Source organism: Simochromis diagramma, unplaced genomic scaffold, assembly GCF_900408965.1.
Source record: "Simochromis diagramma unplaced genomic scaffold, fSimDia1.1 OVJJ01000734.1, whole genome shotgun sequence".
NCBI lineage: Eukaryota > Metazoa > Chordata > Actinopteri > Cichliformes > Cichlidae > Simochromis > Simochromis diagramma.
The window spans coordinates 124,838-143,019 of record NW_024387513.1 but is presented as its reverse complement, the minus strand read 5'-3'; the positions used below and the strand labels follow the sequence as shown (position 1 = coordinate 143,019).

The window sequence follows — 18,182 nt, the reverse complement described above, 5'->3', positions numbered from 1 at the left end:
TGGAACAGGATGGATCTGTATTAGGTTTGTTTACAGCTGGAGCTGCAGAAACCTATTTGCTGCTTTTTTCTAGACTTGGGCATCACAGTTTGATCAGAGTGTAACTCTGACTTGTTGAGATATTAGCATTACTTCTGTTACAGTCTTATTTTATATTCATGTAGCACAATGAGTACTGTATTTCCATATTACATTATTAGCCACTGTTAGTAGCCAATCACATTAGATATCTGAGCATCCCTGACTCACTCACCTGTTGCCGTGCGCATCCAGCTCTTCAGTCACCTGACGTCCCAGCTGTCACTGGTAGGACTTGCCTACATGTAGCTGCTGCCTCAGCCTGAATTGGCTACACTTTTGTTGATTGGTGCCACTCATGTTTTGTAAAGATCACGCGCAGATTATTTCCCTGAAGCCTTCCATCGACTCCTGACATATTTTTATTTTGTGCCATACCTTTATTATTTTACTTGGTATTAAACAAGTGTGTTTGCAAATTTGGCGACACTGTTTGTTCAGCATGTAACTTTGATTTGTTACGATCTTAGCCTTACATCCATTATTGTATTTTTGCTATAAATGCTAATTGTATGATACATTGCAGGAAGTCGGGGCCGAGCGAGCAGCTGATAACTTTATAGCGAGGCCGCCGCTGCTTCTCTGGGCTACGTTTACAGAATATTCCTCTTTGCCTTGTGTTCATTTTACTTTTGCCTTTTTCTTTGTGCTTTTTGCTTTGTTTGGCCTTCTCACTGGAAGTTGGAAGTTTTAGAATAGCAGTTGAGCCTTACATGCAATATATGGAAGCCTGTTAATGTATTAAATTATTAAGTTAGATTCAGTGAAGCTGTCTGCTCCAAACTGAAGGAATTTTTTTTTTTGTGCATTTGCTTTCTGAATGTTTTGATTTGTAGATTCTCTTTTGTGTGACACCACTGAAGACTGAAGGAGGCCCTTTTTCTAGCTGCAGATCACCAGTGTGTTTCTGCAGTACAGTTAACCACAGAGGATGCATTTGTTTTGGAGTTTAATTACTTTAACAACTTGTGTTTCTTTTATTCAGAAGCTGAAGGCCAAAAGTGGAGGCAACTGTGTGCCTTGGTGGTGGGACCATCTGTGCGCAGTGCTTATTTATGCACTCTTGGTTTGAGTGTGTGAAGATGAGCTGCATGTATGAGTTGGTGATCTTTCTGGACCTTCTCATCTGGTAATCCACAGCTCTGAATTGTGCATGTACAATCAGTTCATTGGTTCACTTATTTCGTATTTTAAACGGCTGTCAAAATGTTTATTTTACACTGAACCACGTCTGTCTTAAGTATAACTGACCTGTGCACCTTCTTCATAATTAACAACGTCTCAACTCAGTATTCTGTGGTTGAAATTCCCAGGGTGACACTGTCAGGTTTTCATTGAATTGTAAAAGTTTTGAGCTCCTAATTGTCGCACTGCCATTTGAATGTGTGAGTGTGACATCATTGGTTCTTTAACATTCTTACTGTGCATTACAGGAAGTCTGGACCTGGGTGGGCTGCTGTTAGCTTTACAGCAGCATCCTCATTGCTCTCTGGGTCACACTATAGAAGGAGTTTGTCTTTTTGTGTAACTTTGAGTCACATCTTAAGACAAAAATGTGTCAATCACTGGATGTCACCATGGTTTTATTAAATCAAGTCCATTTTTCTTGACAGCAAACATAATGATGGCATTTGGAGAGAAATTGTATTAGAAGTAAAACACTCAAGGGAGAAAAAGGTCTGCTTCAATCTTTTTGGGGGGAGTGGGGGTGTTTCTGCAGTGGGCTTAACTACAGAGGGCGTATTTGAGTGTTTTCATGTTTTGGAAATATTAATAACTTTTCTTTTCTTTTTTTCTTCTTTTCTTTTTTTTTTTTAGAAGTCTTAGGTGGAGGTGGCTGGGTGTCTTTGATTATGGGACCTTCTTCCACATTCCATTTTATTACTTTTATCATTAGTAGTGGTATTATTAACCAAATGGTTCAGGTTCAGAAACCCAAGTGAAATGACATGCTGAGCACAGTTTCTCATGGCTCAGAAGAATTTCTATTCAAGAAAGACATGTTGAAATTTGTAGCAGCAAATATAGAGACAGCCATCCTGAAATGCTACTGGTAGGTTTTTGTGCAGTTTTTTCTTTTATTGTTATTAATTAAATTTTCTTTAATTATAATTTGCACAGGACATAAACGTCCAGCATTTTTCACCAGCAGTAAAACACCTTTGAGGAGTTTCCTCCACCAAAGCTTTTGTTTTATGTCAAATACAGCTTTTCTCCCATGCAATCATATTTGCTGTGTCAAAAAAAAAAGGGGAATAGATTTAATAATACTAGTGACTCAGTGGTTAGTAAGTGCATCAAAGCAAGAAGGTCCTGCAGAGAGATAAAGAGTGATGACATTTAACTTTAAAATTGTTTCAGTAATCAGATATAATCAGATATAACTTTAAAATTGTTTCAGTAATCAGAATAATCAGATGGCGCCGGTGAGGTCGGCTGCCGTCACGACTGCTCCGACCACTTTTTCTTTGTCTTTGTTTTTTAAGTTAGTTTTCAGCGTTTCTAAATCGGCAAAACCATCACCATTGGGTACATTAGGTATGACAGTGACACTCTTGTTTCTATTGGTATACAATGTACTCACAATTCGAAGTTTTTAACTCCGGACCCGAGCTGGCCGAGTGAGATCTCGAGGGAGAACAAAGGGAAGCGGCGGCGGCCTAGAGGGAAGCGAGCCGGCGTCAGGAACAGGCTGAGAGCTCGTGCACACCGCACACCTCTGCCTAGCATCCTGCTCGCCAACGTCCAGTCACTGGAGAACAAGCTTGACGACCTCAGGGCCAGGATAAAGTTCCAGAGAGACATTCGGGACTGCAATCTCCTCTGCTTCACCGAGACATGGCTGAACCCAGCGGTGCCGGACCACGCCATCCAGCCGGCCGAGTTCTTCTCGGTTCACCGCATGGACAGGACACGGGACTCGGGGAAGTCAAGGGGAGGCGGCGTGTGTTTAATGGTGAACAACAACTGGTGCAACAGTGCGAACGTTGTTCCTCTCACACGCTCCTGCACACCAAATCTGGAACTACTGTCCATCATGTGTCGTCCTTTTTATCTACCTCGGGAATTTACATCGGTCATTGTAAGTGCCGTTTATATTCCACCACAAGCGGACACGGTCACCGCCTTATGCGAGCTGCATGAGGCACTCACACAGCACCAGACACAACACCGGGACGCTGCGCTTATTGTGACGGGGGACTTTAATAGCGCCAACCTCAAACGCGCAGCGCCGAACTTTTATCAACACATCACCTGCCCCACCAGAGGTGAAAGGACACTGGACCACTGCTACACTACGGTCAAGGACGGCTACAAGGCACAATCCCGCCCCCCGTTTGGCAAATCTGATCACGCCGCCATTTTCCTCATGCCAAAATACAAACAAAGGCTGAAACAGGAAGTTCCGGTTCAGAGGAAGGTCGCGCGCTGGACGGACCAATCGGTGGCCGCGTTACAGGACGCACTCGATGACGCAGACTGGGGCATGTTCAGGAACAGCTCCGACGATGACGTCAACGTGTTTACGGAAGCGGTTGTGGGATTCATCGGGAAACTAGCGGATGATACCGTGGAGACAAAGACTATCACAACGTTTCCCAACCAGAAGCCGTGGGTGGATAAAACCATCCGCGACGCTCTGAGATCCCGCACCGCTGCCTACAACACGGGACTCATGACGGGGGACATGGACCCGTACAAAGCCGCGTCATATAACGTGCGGAGGGCGGTGAAAGAGGCGAAGCAGCGCTACGGGAGGAAACTAGAGTCACAACTCCAACAGAGTGACTCTAGGAGCCTGTGGCGGGGACTAAGGACAATAACGGACTATAAAGCACCAACAACCGGTATGACGAACGCGGCCGTGACTCTGGCAGACGAGCTGAACACTTTCTATGCTCGCTTCGAGGCTGCAGCTAAGGTCTCCAACAATGCTAGTGTTAGCGGCGCTAACGGCTGCAGACAGGAAGATGCTGCCAGCACCGGAAACGTGCTCGTCATCTCCGAGCATGAAGTAAGGAGAGCCTTCAAGAGAGTGAACACCAGGAAAGCAGCAGGACCAGACGGCATCCCAGGTCGTATCCTAAGAGACTGCGCATACCAGCTAGCTCCTGTGTTCACTGAGATATTCAACATCTCTCTATCTCAGTCGGTGATCCCCACATGCTTCAAAGAGTCCATCATTGTTCCTGTCCCGAAGAAACCCCACCCTGCTTCTCTCAATGACTATCGCCCTGTAGCCCTCACCTCAGTAGTGATGAAGTGCTTTGAACGCCTGGTCAGAGACTTCATCATTTCTTCACTACCAGACACACTGGACCCACTACAGTTCGCTTACCGTCCAAATCGTTCCACAGACGATGCCATCTCTCATCTCCTCCACACATCACTCACTCACTTGGACACTAGAAGGGGGAATTATGTTAAAATGCTCTTCATAGACTACAGCTCTGCATTTAACACCATAATTCCCTCCACACTCACCACCAAGCTGGAGCATCTGGGACTCAGCTCATCTATGTGTCAGTGGATCTCCAACTTCCTAACTGGCAGACCACAGGCAGTAAGGATGGGCGGACATGTCTCAGCTTCCACCACTCTCAGCACTGGAGCCCCCCAGGGGTGTGTTCTGAGCCCCCTGCTGTACTCTTTGTACACATATGACTGTGTGGCCACTACCAGCTCCACCACCATCATCAAGTTTGCTGACGACACCGTCGTGGTGGGCCTGATCTCTGATAACAACGAGACGGCCTACCTGAAGGAGATTAGGAATCTGGAGAACTGGTGCCAGAGGAACAACCTCCTTCTAAACGTCAGTAAGACAAAGGAGCTGATAGTGGACTTCAGCACAAAGCAGGAGAGGAACTACCAGACCCCCGTCATCAACGAGTGCCCAGTGGAGAGAGTGGACAGCTTCAAATACCTCGGAGTTCACATCACGCAGGACCTGTCGTGGTCCTGTCACATCAACACCGTGGTGAAAAAGGCCCGACAGCGTCTCTACCACCTCAGACGCTTGAGAGACTTCCAACTGCCCTCCAAGGTGCTCAGGAACTTTTACTCGTGCACCATAGAGAGCATCCTGGCGGGAAACATCTTAACCTGGTTCGGGAACAGCACCATGCAGGACAGACGAGCTCTACAGAGGGTTGTGCGGTCAGCTGAGCGCACCATCCGTTCCGAGCTCCCTGACCTGCACTCAATCTACAGCAGGCGGTGCTGGACCAAGGCCAGGAAGATCGTGAAGGACCTCAGCCATCCCAACAACGGACTGTTCTCTCTGTTGAGGTCAGGAAAGCGATTCCGCTCCCTGAAGACCAACACAGAGAGACTGAGGAGGAGCTTCTTCCCGCAGGCGATACGGTCTCTCAATCACACCACCACACAGTACTGACCCACACATACAGTTCTTACACACACACTGGACTTTCTGGACTTTGTTTTTGCACAACACTGGTCACTATATTCTTCATTTCCGGTTAATACTTGTACAGCTGCTGTTATTGTGTATATATTATTTAGATTTAGATTTCTTCATACATTCTTATATAGTTCTATATTGTGTATTTTGTTGTACAGTTATTTTATTTTCAACTTTAATTTATATATTTTATCTTATTCTTCCCAGTTAAATTTACCCTTCATTCTAATTTGTGTTGTACAGTTATTTCATTTTTAACCTTAATTTATATTTTATTCCTTCCTAGTTAAATTTACCCTTTTTAATTTTTCATATTTATTTCCTATCTTATTCATAGCCTTTCCTTTTTTTGTTTTCTTTAGGTCACGAGCAGTTGTCCAAGCATTTCACTACATATCGTACTGTGTATGACTGTGTACGTGACAAATAAAATTTGAATTTGAATTTAAATGACACAGAAAGCAGCGGCCTCGATCATCTACATCAACAAGATGAAACATGTGCTGCTGTAACGTTTTCATTCCTGATGAACACAAACTCTTTTCCAGTCTCACTGACCCTCACACAGTCATACAGCATGTTTACTACTAACCTGCTGACTGTGCAGAGCTTTTCCTCTCACTGTTACTGTCAGTCTGTGTTGTGTTTGTAAACTCTTTATATTGTTATAGTTTTACAGTTTTATGTTCTTTGTCTCGCTGCTGTCAACTTTAATGTTCTTGTCTGTGATTGGTCAGTTACTGCCTCCTTCATGTAAATGTGTTTGCAGCTACACTGACATCAGTGACCAGCTTAATGCCACTTCTCATCAGGAAGTGTAACTCTGACTTGAGTCTCAGTGCTGTTTCTGTTCTGTGTTTTTTCAGTGTTTGGGTTTTTGCTTATATGGTTTAAATAAGTGAATTTTCCTAAAATTCAGACATGATGACAGCCTAACATTGACCATCACTGCAGGCAGGAGGAGATTATTGCTGCAGTCTAACTACAGTTTTTTGAGAATGATGTTTGTCAGAAAATCCACTTCTGCTTCACTGACTCAGCAGACTGACACACTTTTTAAATTGAATCAAACATGTTCTGGTTTTCAGAGACAATAATAATAAAAAAAACATTATCAAAGATGAATCATTCAAAGTCTAAGATCAATATGTTTTATATTCAGACATTCACACCAAGAACCTGTTTGTATCAACACAAACTAACAAGCAGAACTCTTTAACTGATAACTTAACAAGCAGTGAAAACTAAAATAAAACTATCACATTTCTCAGGACTGAAGAAATGTAGACTCCACTCAGTCTCACATTCAAACCACCAAAATCCCGGTTGCAGTAATGTGGGTGGAGCAGTTCAACAACAAACTGCAGGTTGGTGCCAGAGTCAAAGCTCCGTCCTACAGTCATTATGTTCTTGTACTGATCTGTGTCGTGTCCTTAAACTCGCTCTTCTGCTTTCAAGGTAAACAGCTTTTATTTAGAATCACTCTCAGTCACATTAGCAGCTGTGTAGATTATAGACTATCACAGCTGATCAACTAGATTTAATCACATGTTGGTGAATTAATTAAATTCACTGTGAACATTTCTTCTTTGCTGTTTGATGTGTCAGTGACGACAGCTGTCAGCGAATCACTTAAACGGAGCTAAAAGGAGCTGAAAACTGTTGCCTGATGTTTCTCAGGCAAGTTCTGCACTTTTAGGAGCAACTTAATTCTGTTTAACACTGACAGTGAATTTTATTTTCAAAAATATTTCTAGAAATTTGAGGTTTACATTTGTGTGTTGAGATTTCATGGAGTGATTAACTGTCTGCAGGCTGATTGTGAAAAGGAGACGTGTACTGACTTCAGGCTTCAGACTGTGGGCTCGTTCTCGTCCATCATCTGAGCAGTCATCATGGACTGGTTTCACTCTGTTTCTCTGTGGAATTTTATTCTCAGCTTGGATTTTGTTAAAGGTTATTTGTTAAATAACTATAATTAACTGATGAGTAGGTTTTAAGTATTGATTCAGTTTCATTTGTTGAATATTTCCAGTGTGACTTTTTTAATGTTCACATGTAATTTATAAAGCATTTATTTCTTTAGTTTAAAAAAGCATAGCAAGTTTCCCGTTAACTTCCTTTAACTAAAGACCTCAGCAATCATGCATGTAAGAGGAAACAGTGAACTCCCTCAGTTCACATAAGTGGAAGTGAAAATCCTGATCAAACCATAAACAGTAGTTTCCATTTTCATGTCCACAGTGAAGAGTTCTGCTTTGTTTCTCCAGCAGCACAATCCTGAAACAGTTTCAGAGTCTCTGTGTTTCCAAACTGAGCAGATAAATGTTTACAGTAACATCTGTGTTATTAGTTGATGTTGAGCTCCATCTGCAGGAGGGACACCGTTAAAATGTCATCAGTGTTTAGTTTCTCTCACATTTATCATGGAGCAGATCTCAGTGGGAGTGGATGTTTGCTGTGGATGTTTACAGGCTGAAATAAATAAAATAAAATAAAAAAATAAAATAAAAAAAATCTGATTTGTGGTTAGAAACACTTCGAGTGGGCAGTAAGACTGAAATGAAAGCTGAGCTCATAAGATCCACCTGAGCTGCCATTTTTGTTTTGTGTTTTAACTGTTAATGCTTAGTTAATACTGATCATTATGGTAGTTATAAGGATTTGTTATGATACAGCAGTGAGGATAGAGTTTAAAATCTCTCTCTATATAAATTATAACTGAATGTTTTTTTCACATCTTCACATTTGATATAAAAAATATATTTAAATCATCATGAAGCTGTTATGTTTTCATGTAAAACAGGACATGATGTCATGTGATAGTATGTCTGGTTTTTTGTTTTTCTCGAAAAATGAACCAGAGTATTAGGAGATAAAATAATAACATAAGGATTAAATAACAATAATAAAATCCAGAAATATTCATACTGTATCAAACACTTGCCTGATTGTTGACTTCAGTATACAAAGGTGAGCTGTCCTGCTTCTTTTTACTTGTTAAACTGCAACTCAACACTGGAGCTGCTGTCTGCAACATCCCGTGGCTATGAAGGCGTCTCTGAAGTCTCTTTGTTGGCAGCTGATCGAGAGGAGCAGACACACTGTTGTGTAAAAACTCAACTCTAATCTAACCATCATTCTGTGCATTGTTCACAAGTTAGAACTGGTCTAAGATGCTGCAGATGCTCTACAGAGCTGAGTTAACATAACAATATATATGTACTAATCCTCAACCTCTGACGGTCTACTGTTGATTACAGTAAATGGACAGTGTGACTGTCCCTGAGACAGTTAAATAAAGGTGTTTGTTTTTTATGTTTCTGTGATAGATTCATGTTTAAATTAGCTCATATATTTGTTGGAAAATGTTAAGATTTATTGGATAAGATAATAAAAAAAAGGTATAATTGATTAAAACTTGTCTAAAATATGTGGCAAAATAAGGTTTTGTTACAGGTGTAAAGTGCTGTAAAGTTTGTCTAAGGTAGAGTTTCTAATGGTCACATGACCATAGTTTAGCTGAGAGGACAATCATTGGCAATTTGGGTCTGAACAGAAGTTTTTTCTTCTGTTTCCACAGTCTCTGAAGAAGATGAGAGAGAGAAATAAACTAAATAAACATCAGTATGATGTGTGGCTATTGTTTGAAGGAGCCCTGCATCCCTGTGATTAGATTTGCAGACATGACTAAAGAAGTTATGAGGCTTTTGGTTAAACCTTCACTAATAAATCATTAAGTTGACCTAATGGTTTCAGATGTAGCCAAAATTTGTTGAACTGTTGACATGACTCCGCTCTACACCCATATAATAATAATGGATTGCATTTATATATCGCTTTTCAATTCAATAGCACTATATAATTTCACTATTCATTCACTCTCACATTCACACACTGGTGGAGGCAGCTACAGTTGTAGCCACAGACTGACAGAAGCAAGGCTGCCATATCGCGCCTTTGGCCCCTCTGGCCATCACCAGTAGGTGAAGTGTCTTGCCCAAGGATACAATGACCAAGACAGACAGAGCTGGGGATCGAACTGGCAACCTTCTGGTTAAAAGACGAGCTTCCCAACCACCTGAACCATGGTCGTCCCCATATAACTCATGTTCTCTTACATCAGTAGATCTTAAAACAAAGCTGCACTGTGAGTGTGGAGGGTCTTATGGAAATGGTATCACTTCCATTCTCATATTCTTCCACTATCACAGCAACGCCCACTGCTTCCTACTTTAAATCACCTCTGTCTGTTTCAAATCAGATAAGTTCCTGTTAGAAAAAGCTGCTGAACTGATAAGAGATGAAGCACGTCTTTATTTTAGACAAACTGATTACACGTGTTGTCTTAAGCAGGATTTGTGGTCCAGCAGAGGCAACACTGTTGGCTCTGCCTTAGGGCAAAGTTACAAAAAAACCTCATTTTTTTCTGCATTGTTTTTTTTTATTTCATTTTAGTTACAGTTTATATCCAGAGCAGATTTTCTTATTTCAACTTAGTTTTTATTGTTTAAAAATGTTTCATTTTTATTGGTTAAGTGCTACTTTTATTTGTTTTAATTATTTTAATTTATTGTTGTATACAGGGCAAATGTCAGAGACAAGATATAGGTAAACCAGTCGAGGTGTTACAATAAAAACACTGAAGTTGATTTCACTATAATAATTCCAGGATTGTCCAGGCCGCCTGCAGTGACATTAGTTCTCAGCAGAGCTACGCCCATTCTGTGCTAAATGCGTGTCCTGGAAGAGGAAGTGAGAGTGAGTGTTTATCCCTATTGAATGTCATCTGCTTCCAGTCAAGCACAGACTAGACTAGTTCTCAGTCTGAGTCATTAATGACACAGCACGTTTGTGTTGTGTCATTAATGCATTTCATGTTTCTCCATTATGAAAGTTCGGAGTCACCTACTTCACCTGACAGCTTAGCTTGTTTTTATTTGTCATCAGTCAGACACATTATAATGTCTGAGTCTTCAGTACTGAACAGAAAGTAAGACAGAGCAGAATTAGTTACATGAAGCTGAGACTTGGAGTTTCTACAGAAATAATTCAAATACAAAGTAATTTAGGTGGTGCATTAAAGCACGACAGGCAGGAGGTCTTATGCAACAAAAATACGCTTTTTATCAATTCCTGTCATTACCTAATTCAGTATAAAATTGTACACAGATTACATTACACAAGGGAAGGAATTCACAAAATTTATCCAGACTGCTCTCCCTTCTGTGAAAAATGTATGACACACTATGGAAATCTGTTACATAGTTTTGCACTTCGTCCAAGGCTTCAGAGTTTTGAGTGTAACATCTTTACCTTTCTGTCTAATATTCTTAAAGTCAAGATTGATCTAAATCCAACAGTAATTACCTTTGGGATCTTTAAAGAAACACAAAGCTTTACAACATGTTCAAAAAAGTCTTATGTCATATGCACTGATCATTGCAAAGAAACTGATCCTGCAGCTTTGGAAAGGCAAAAAGGTTCCTGCACTTCACCTTGAAAAAATAAGATATACCATGAATGGCAATGTTGTTTTGCCTTGTTTTGTTTAGGGAAAGGGGGGGGGCATATGTTCTATTAACTTGTAACAACTGTGATACTTGCTTCTAATAAAAGATATTTGAAACGAAAAAAAGAAAAGAAAAGAAAAGCATGACAGGCACGCAAGCGTCACATTGAGATTTTCCCTTACTTATTCAGGGGGACTTCATAGGCATCTAACCCCACCCTGAATGCAGTAGGCGGAGTCTGTTTTATATAAAGAGCGAGTGAGCCTCACAGGTCATTCATTCAGAGCGAAGCAGTCAGGGACTGATCGGACTGCAGCTTTCCAGAAAACTTTCTTCAGTCAGAAAACGGAATTTTTAATCATCGATCATGTCTCTGAACAACTTCTACTTTAAGGACTCTTCCTTTTTCTCACTCTGGACTTTTCTCCTGTGCTCGACTTTGTCCGTCTGGACTTCTGCACAAGGTTACACTGAATTTTAATCACATACTGGAGGGGGGGGGGGGTGAAAAGCTGAATTGAGTATTATCAGCTGTGCTGTGTTGTCTGTCACTAACAGTGTGACATCTGTCAGTGAGTTACTTTAGAACCGGTAGAATCTTAAATCGAGAAGATTGTCTGGCAGGTTCTGACTGTGTGAAGCGACTGCTCTCAGTTTAGAGGTTTGTTTATAACGGACACGATGGAGATGATTTATGGCATTATTTTATGCCATTGTTTTTGTCCCTCTATTCTGAGCGCATGAGTGCAAGTGTTGCATTTTGAGGAGACAATTATTTTTGAGTGAACAAAATTCATTTCTGCGTGCAAATAATGTATTTCAATGTTTGTTATTACACACACAGTAACAGCCCCTCTCACTTAGTTGTTGGCATTTGCTCTGCTCTGTGCTGACAGACATTTCTGGACCTGGTCTCAGTGTGTCCTTCCCGCTCTCAACATCTGTGTTCCCTGCACGCTCAACTCTTTCTGTACACGTTATAAATGCTCCACAAACCAACCAATCATAGATTTGGATGCAAAATTTCTGGTTGGCTGTTTTGGTCCCCAATCAGCTGGCTAGCTACTGAAATGATTTCAGGACGTTTAACTTTTTGTCTGTTTCCAGGTGAGGTTGTGGTGATCGGTTCAAATCTTCCAATCATCGCTGCTCCGGGTGATGATGTCATCCTGCCATGTCACCTGGAGCCCACGTTCGATGTCCAGGGTCTGATGGTGGAGTGGTCCAAACCCGACCTGAAGCCCGACCCGTCAGATGAGTACGTTCACCTGTACAGACATGGAAAGGAGGTCCCCGACATGAAGATGGCCTCGTACTTCAGGAGGACGGAGCTGTTCATCGACGACATGAAACATGGGAACATTTCACTGAAGATCCTGAACGTGTCGGAGGAAGACAACGGCAGATACAGATGTTTCATCCCCAAGCTGCAGAGCAGAGTGAAAGCTGCTGTTGTTGAACTTGTAGTCGGTGAGAAGATTTGTTTTGGTGATGTTTGGGGTTGAAAAGTCAAAGACTCTGATTTGTATTTTAATTTTTTTTTTTGACTGTTTTGTCTTTTAGATCAAAACTTTGCTAAAACCTCAACAACAGAGACGCCGCTGCAAACTCCAGATCCTCAGGACACAACTCCAACAAATGGTGAGAAAACAGTCTGTTATGTTCCCCTAAAAAGGTCCAGGGGATGAGGGGGAAAGTAACAAAAGGTGTCAAAGTTGGGGGGAAAAAGGAGACAGGGAGGCAAAATGCTCAACGGGTTTTATTAATGTTTCTAATAATAACCGAACTAAAAGAGATGGACAAGCTGCTATCACCTTTTAAAGGAAGCAAACAACAAAACTCAGCTGTTGGTCAATAAACAGAAAAGCAAGTTAAAAAAAAGGTTAGTTACCAACAGGGGCGGTCCTAGCCTGTTTGGTGCCCTGGGTGAACACACCCTCTGCTTATTCTGATATTTTATTGTGAATCCTGTTGTCAGAACCATACTGAATTTAACCAGATAAATATTTTATATAGTGTGTGTGTGAGAGAGAGAGAGAGAGTATGCAAATGGCTAACAAACAGCCAATATAATTCATCATACACTGAGAATAGCAGACAAATCAATGATATACCTCTTCCAATAAATGGGTGATTAATATTGGGCTGAACACAGTCCAAAAGATTCAATAAGCCACATCAGTGTCTACTGTTTACTATCATAGCCAAGTGGCTAACTAAGGTTAACAGAAGTTTTCACTATTCCTACTAATGAATGTTATCTTGTTTCGGGATACATAATACCTGCAGTTATCCAAAGACACATCTTCTTACATTCATCTTTTGCTCGTTTCTCCTCTTCTTTTGTCTGCTTTTCTAAACAGACCTGATGGCTTTGATCTTTTTTTTTTCTTCTTTTCTTCCTTTTTTTCTTTCCTTCCTTTTCTCCCCCCCCCCCCCTTTCCTTCTTTTTTTTTTTTCTCCTCCTTTTTGTATTAATGGTATCAATAACTAGATCATCCTGCCTTGTGTCAATGGTTTAGGCTGCTGGTGGTGGTATAACAGTGTGGTGGATGTTTTCTTGGCAACTGTAGGCCCTTATTAGCAACTGTTACCAATTGTTTAAACACCACAGCCTACTTGAGTATTGTTGCTGTTCATCTATTCATCCCCAGGGTACTCATCTTCTGATGGCTGCTTCCACCAGGATAATACACCATGTCACAAAGCTCAGCTCATATTCAACTGCTTAATTGAACATGAAAGCAAGTTCACTGTACTCCACAGTCTGCAGACCTGTATTCAATAGAACACCTTTGGGATATGGTGGAACAAGAGATAGACATCCATAACGTCAAACTCACAAATCTACAGCAGTTGTGTGATGGTATCATGCCAGTATGAAGCAAAAGCACCTTGGTGGATCTGTCATGAAGCTAAAAGTGCGTCCGATCCAGTACTTCTGCGGTGTACCTAATAAAGTGGCTGGGTTGTGTATTCCTTCATTTTCTATTTCTAGCTGACAAACAGCTGGTGAATTAATATGACCAAGATTTGCGTGATGAAGTGGTTACCAACAGTTGGTTTTGACTTGGTTGCACAAAAAAGCTCACATGGTTGGCTGCTTTCACTTTTTGTTCAGAGCAGAGATCATCACCCAACAGATTTAATTCATAGCTAAAGTGATGGTGCATGCTATTACATTTAGAAAAAAAATTAACCAGCATCTGTATTACCTTGCATAATTGATACATTTGCACTTGATGTGTCTTATTTTAGGGACACATCAGTGTGTGTGTGTGTGTGTGTGTGTGTGTGTGTGTGTGTGTGTGTGTGTGTGTGTGTGTGTGGTGAAAGCATGGTCACTCTTGACAGCCCATTTGAGTATTTTTGATCTTTTCTTGTCCATCTTCCATCAGTAATTTTGCTGTATCAACATCCAACCCCACAACACAAATTAACAGATCTACACCTTAGTGCACAGATTCGGGTTTTTTTTTTTTTTTTTTTTTTTTAACTGTTCAGGAGACACAGCACGGAGGAGACCATTGTTTGACAATCAGGACACAGAATATAATGCGCTGTTAAGAAAGAAAAAAAATCTGTGAAACGGCGAAGCCATGAAAGGTGAAGCACGTTATAGCGGGGGACACTGTATCCAGAAATAGATGCACACCTATATGATTTATGGTAAAGTGAGCTGCCTTGTATGTACATGTGTTGAAGTTTCCTTGTTCATTTTCTCTGATGCTGAGGTTGGGGGGTGGCTTTGTAAGCATCTGGAATGTTGCTATACCAGGTCCAGTGTTATAGTATATTACCTCATCGAAAAGCTCACAGAATCCAGGCAGGACAGCTTTCAGGCTTACATGGTAAAAATCTCCTGCCACAATTACAGCACAGTACGGGTGAGTCGTTAACTGTTTATTAATGGCTAGCTTAGCATCAGTTTGTGGTGGCACATAAACTGCTATTATTGTGATTGCTGTGAGCTCTCTTGGCAAGTAGAAGGGTCTACACCGGGGTGTCCAGGCCTCAAGAGCCAGTGTCCTGCAGGTTTTAGCTATCACCCTGGGTCAACACACTTGAATCAAATGATTAGTTCATTACCAGGCCTCTGGAGAACGTCAAGACATGTTGAGGAAGTAATTTAGTCATTTAAATAAGCTTTGTTGGATCAAGGGCACATCTAAAACCTGCAGGGACACTGGCACTTGAGACCTGGCGTTCAACACCTGTGGTCTACACCCTAGACCCCTACTCTGCTACCATACACTGTACCAGCATATATTCTATGTTTGGACAGCAGAGGGCAGCATTAACTGTGGTGTTGTTACACGGGTTATTGTTCACATACACTAGCAGACCTACTCCACGTTTCTCACTGGACTCTTTGTTCCTGTCCACTATGAAGGATTAGTTCATTACCAGCCAAGTCTCTGTCACAATCATAGCACAGTAATCCAAACAGCGTGAGGTGATCCGCAGTTGCAGGTCATCCATCTTGTTGTTTACTGACCATGAGTTGGTGAGGAGGAGACTTATAATAGCAGGTCTGTAGGCGGTTAGTGCTTAGCTCTCAGCCCCGCTCTCTCCCCCCTCTTCTGTTTCCCATGCCTCCCTCACCTGCGCCACTTCAGATGTTGTATTGTGAAGTTGGAGTCCCTATTCCTTTGGATCTCAGGGGGGATTGAGTCCCAGTCACTGTTGGGAAAAGTGTGCAGGTTTGTGTGATTAGAACCGTGAGCAGTTCAGTTTTACTGTACTGCTCCTGCTAATTGGAGAAGTGAAATGAAATACACAAGATAAAAAGAAAGCTGCTAAATTGTGGAGAGTCCCGGGCCGCTGCAACTGCTCGCGCCACGATCTTGCAATTGTTATTTTTGCCACCTTTCTTTCATTTTTTGCCATGTTTTACTCTTAATATCTGTCCTACTAACACTGATATCCATATCCAACAAAGGTCGGTCTCTTTGTAGCTTCCTTTCCTGTTCTGTCTGCCTTCATCTCCCTTAACTCCATGATGCGCTGGTACCCATAAAAAGGTGACCATAAGCCCCATCATAGTAATTCTGTATAATATTTGCTGAACGTCAATCAGAATGTCAGGTCTGCAGGTCTGAGTGACCGTCTTGCAAACTAGGCAATGATGAACTCGAGTTGGAGCATATCACAGATCTCAATGGTCTTTCATCTTCAATCCACTGGACCGTAAACTGTATTGAAACCCTTATTCCCATGTATACTGATAAACAGTCACTAAAGCCTTTCCTTACTTTTGTGTTAAACTCAGGAACAATAAATTCTATCCCACTTTGGTTGGCTGTATTCCTTGATGCATCTGTGTATATTTTGACATAACTGTAACACTGATATGCAGTGTATGTGAGTTTAAGATAAAAGCCCTATCCGTGTTCTTTTGTTCAATAGTGTGAAATCTAATACCGCATTGGGGACTATCCATAGTGATAGCTCTTCATAGCTCTTCAATTCTCTTTTTCTTTTGCAGCAGGGTTGAAAAATTGTCTTTTATGCATGATCTTGACCATATCTTTGTAGACTTGCCCAGTGGTACTAGAGCTCACCTTTCTCTGCCCTTAAGTATTTTTAATTGCTGATAGGAGTCAGCTGTAGAAAAAAGGTGGCCCCTAAGGCAGGAGATAGGGCAGGACACACCCACACAAGGTCAATTTCAGGAGGAGACCTGTCTAGGGTCGTAACACAGTCCAACTTTTCTCTGCATCATTTCTGTTTAGGTTTTTGTGTAATTGTGGTGACCTTGTCTTTTTTTTACATCAGCAGGTCAATCCAGGGTCCCTGTGGTCGTCGTTGTCATCACCTTATTAATAGTTTGGGCTGGTTTTGCTGCATATTTCTCTCTCCACATTTTAAAAAAACGAAAAGTAAGAAAGAAACACACAACCATGTTGTTGCTTCTTGTGTCATCAGAATGACTCATCACTCAACTTCTTTCAACAGAAATATCGAGAGGATGAAGACACACAAAAACAATCACTACCAGTCTAGCTGCCTTGCTGAAAGGAATGGTAAATGGACTGGTTCTTGTATACTGCTACTCTGCTTGAGGAAACTACACACTTTAAACTTTCACCCCAGAAAAAGACTCAAGCCGCGTCCAAGTTATTTATTGAGCACTTTCACATAAATAAAGTGTTATACAAGAAATGATCCTCCCTGATCACCCACTGGACCAGCTGTCTCTGCGTTCGTCATGCTCAGGGTTTATCTGATGAATAGACCAATGAATGTGCAGCAATAAACATTAGAAACTGATCTGACCGGAATGTCTGGTTTGCAGTAACTTGTTAATCGTTGTCTCAGTTTTTGTTTCCTGCTCGGCTCCAGCAACTCGTTTCACTTGGACAGCGACAGTTTGGATCACTGTGTCGGAGTCTTTATCTGTCGTAAGTCTTCTTTTTATTTGTTTGCTTTTTCTGTTTGTTTGTTTTTTGGGTTTTTTTTGGTTTTTAGTTTTGTTTTTTTCAGTCAGGTGACAAACAAACAAGAACCTTATAACAAAACATTAAAATTTGTGATGAAAGACTGGGATTTTTTTTTACATGTTACTGAATGAATTCTGAATAAAGTCAAACTGTGAGCACATACACATGTCAGCACATACTGACAGGTTCTTTATTGTTTTGTGATTTCTAGTTCTTGGGTAAGTCATGTCTCATGACGCAGTTTGTTACTCCCGTCCTGTGTTCCCTCTGTTTAGTATCAAGTCTGTGCCTGTCATGTGTTTCCTGTTTTATTTTGATAGTCCCTGTCCTGTGTGCAGTGAGTGTTTCATGGGCCACCATTAAACACTTTTCTTTAATGTATTTGCCAAATAAAGATAAAACACAGAGCTGACTGCAGCGGCATGTTTCTTTCTGTCATGGCAGCTACATACACACAGACTACTGCTGTTTACAGAGTGGGTGGAGTCAAATCACATGGATTGTTTCGGCTTCTCCTTTGAAAATGACTCTTTAGCACAAACTCAGGAGCCAAGCTGTCTGAAAGTACTAAAGATGAAGCATGTTTACTAAAGTTACTAAACTTATTCTAAGATTAAATTGAGCATTCACCTGTCTGTGTTGAACTGTGACAATCATCAGTTAACACGACTTTTCAGCTGTTTGGGGGCAGAGTCAGTTTGGTCCTCAGAAATAATCCTTAAA

At 41.3% G+C, this 18,182-nt stretch overlaps 2 protein-coding genes across 6 annotated transcripts in view; both read left to right on the top strand.

Moving 5' to 3' along the window:
• The window catches only part of LOC120725803, a 69,007-nt gene that overhangs the window by 44,517 nt on the left and 6,308 nt on the right, over positions 1-18,182 (top strand). Inside the window, exon 1 of one of the 5 annotated variants that reach the window (XM_040018852.1) lies at positions 7,313-7,459. The exons of 2 other annotated variants lie outside the window; for them this stretch is intronic. In XM_040018852.1, coding sequence (XP_039874786.1) covers positions 7,399-7,459 — 61 coding nt within the window. In that variant the 5' untranslated portion in view covers positions 7,313-7,398. Of the gene's footprint in view, positions 1-7,312; positions 7,460-16,998; positions 17,421-18,182 lie in introns of those variants that run through there. 2 more of the 5 variants (XM_040018851.1, XM_040018849.1) reach the window with 2 other exon arrangements.
• LOC120725806 (myelin-oligodendrocyte glycoprotein-like) lies at positions 11,281-12,548 on the top strand. Its single transcript, XM_040018855.1, has 2 exons — positions 11,281-11,480; positions 12,124-12,548. The coding sequence occupies exons 1-2, from the start codon at positions 11,384-11,386 to the stop codon at positions 12,519-12,521; spliced, it is 495 nt and encodes a 164-aa protein (XP_039874789.1). The 5' UTR covers positions 11,281-11,383; the 3' UTR covers positions 12,522-12,548.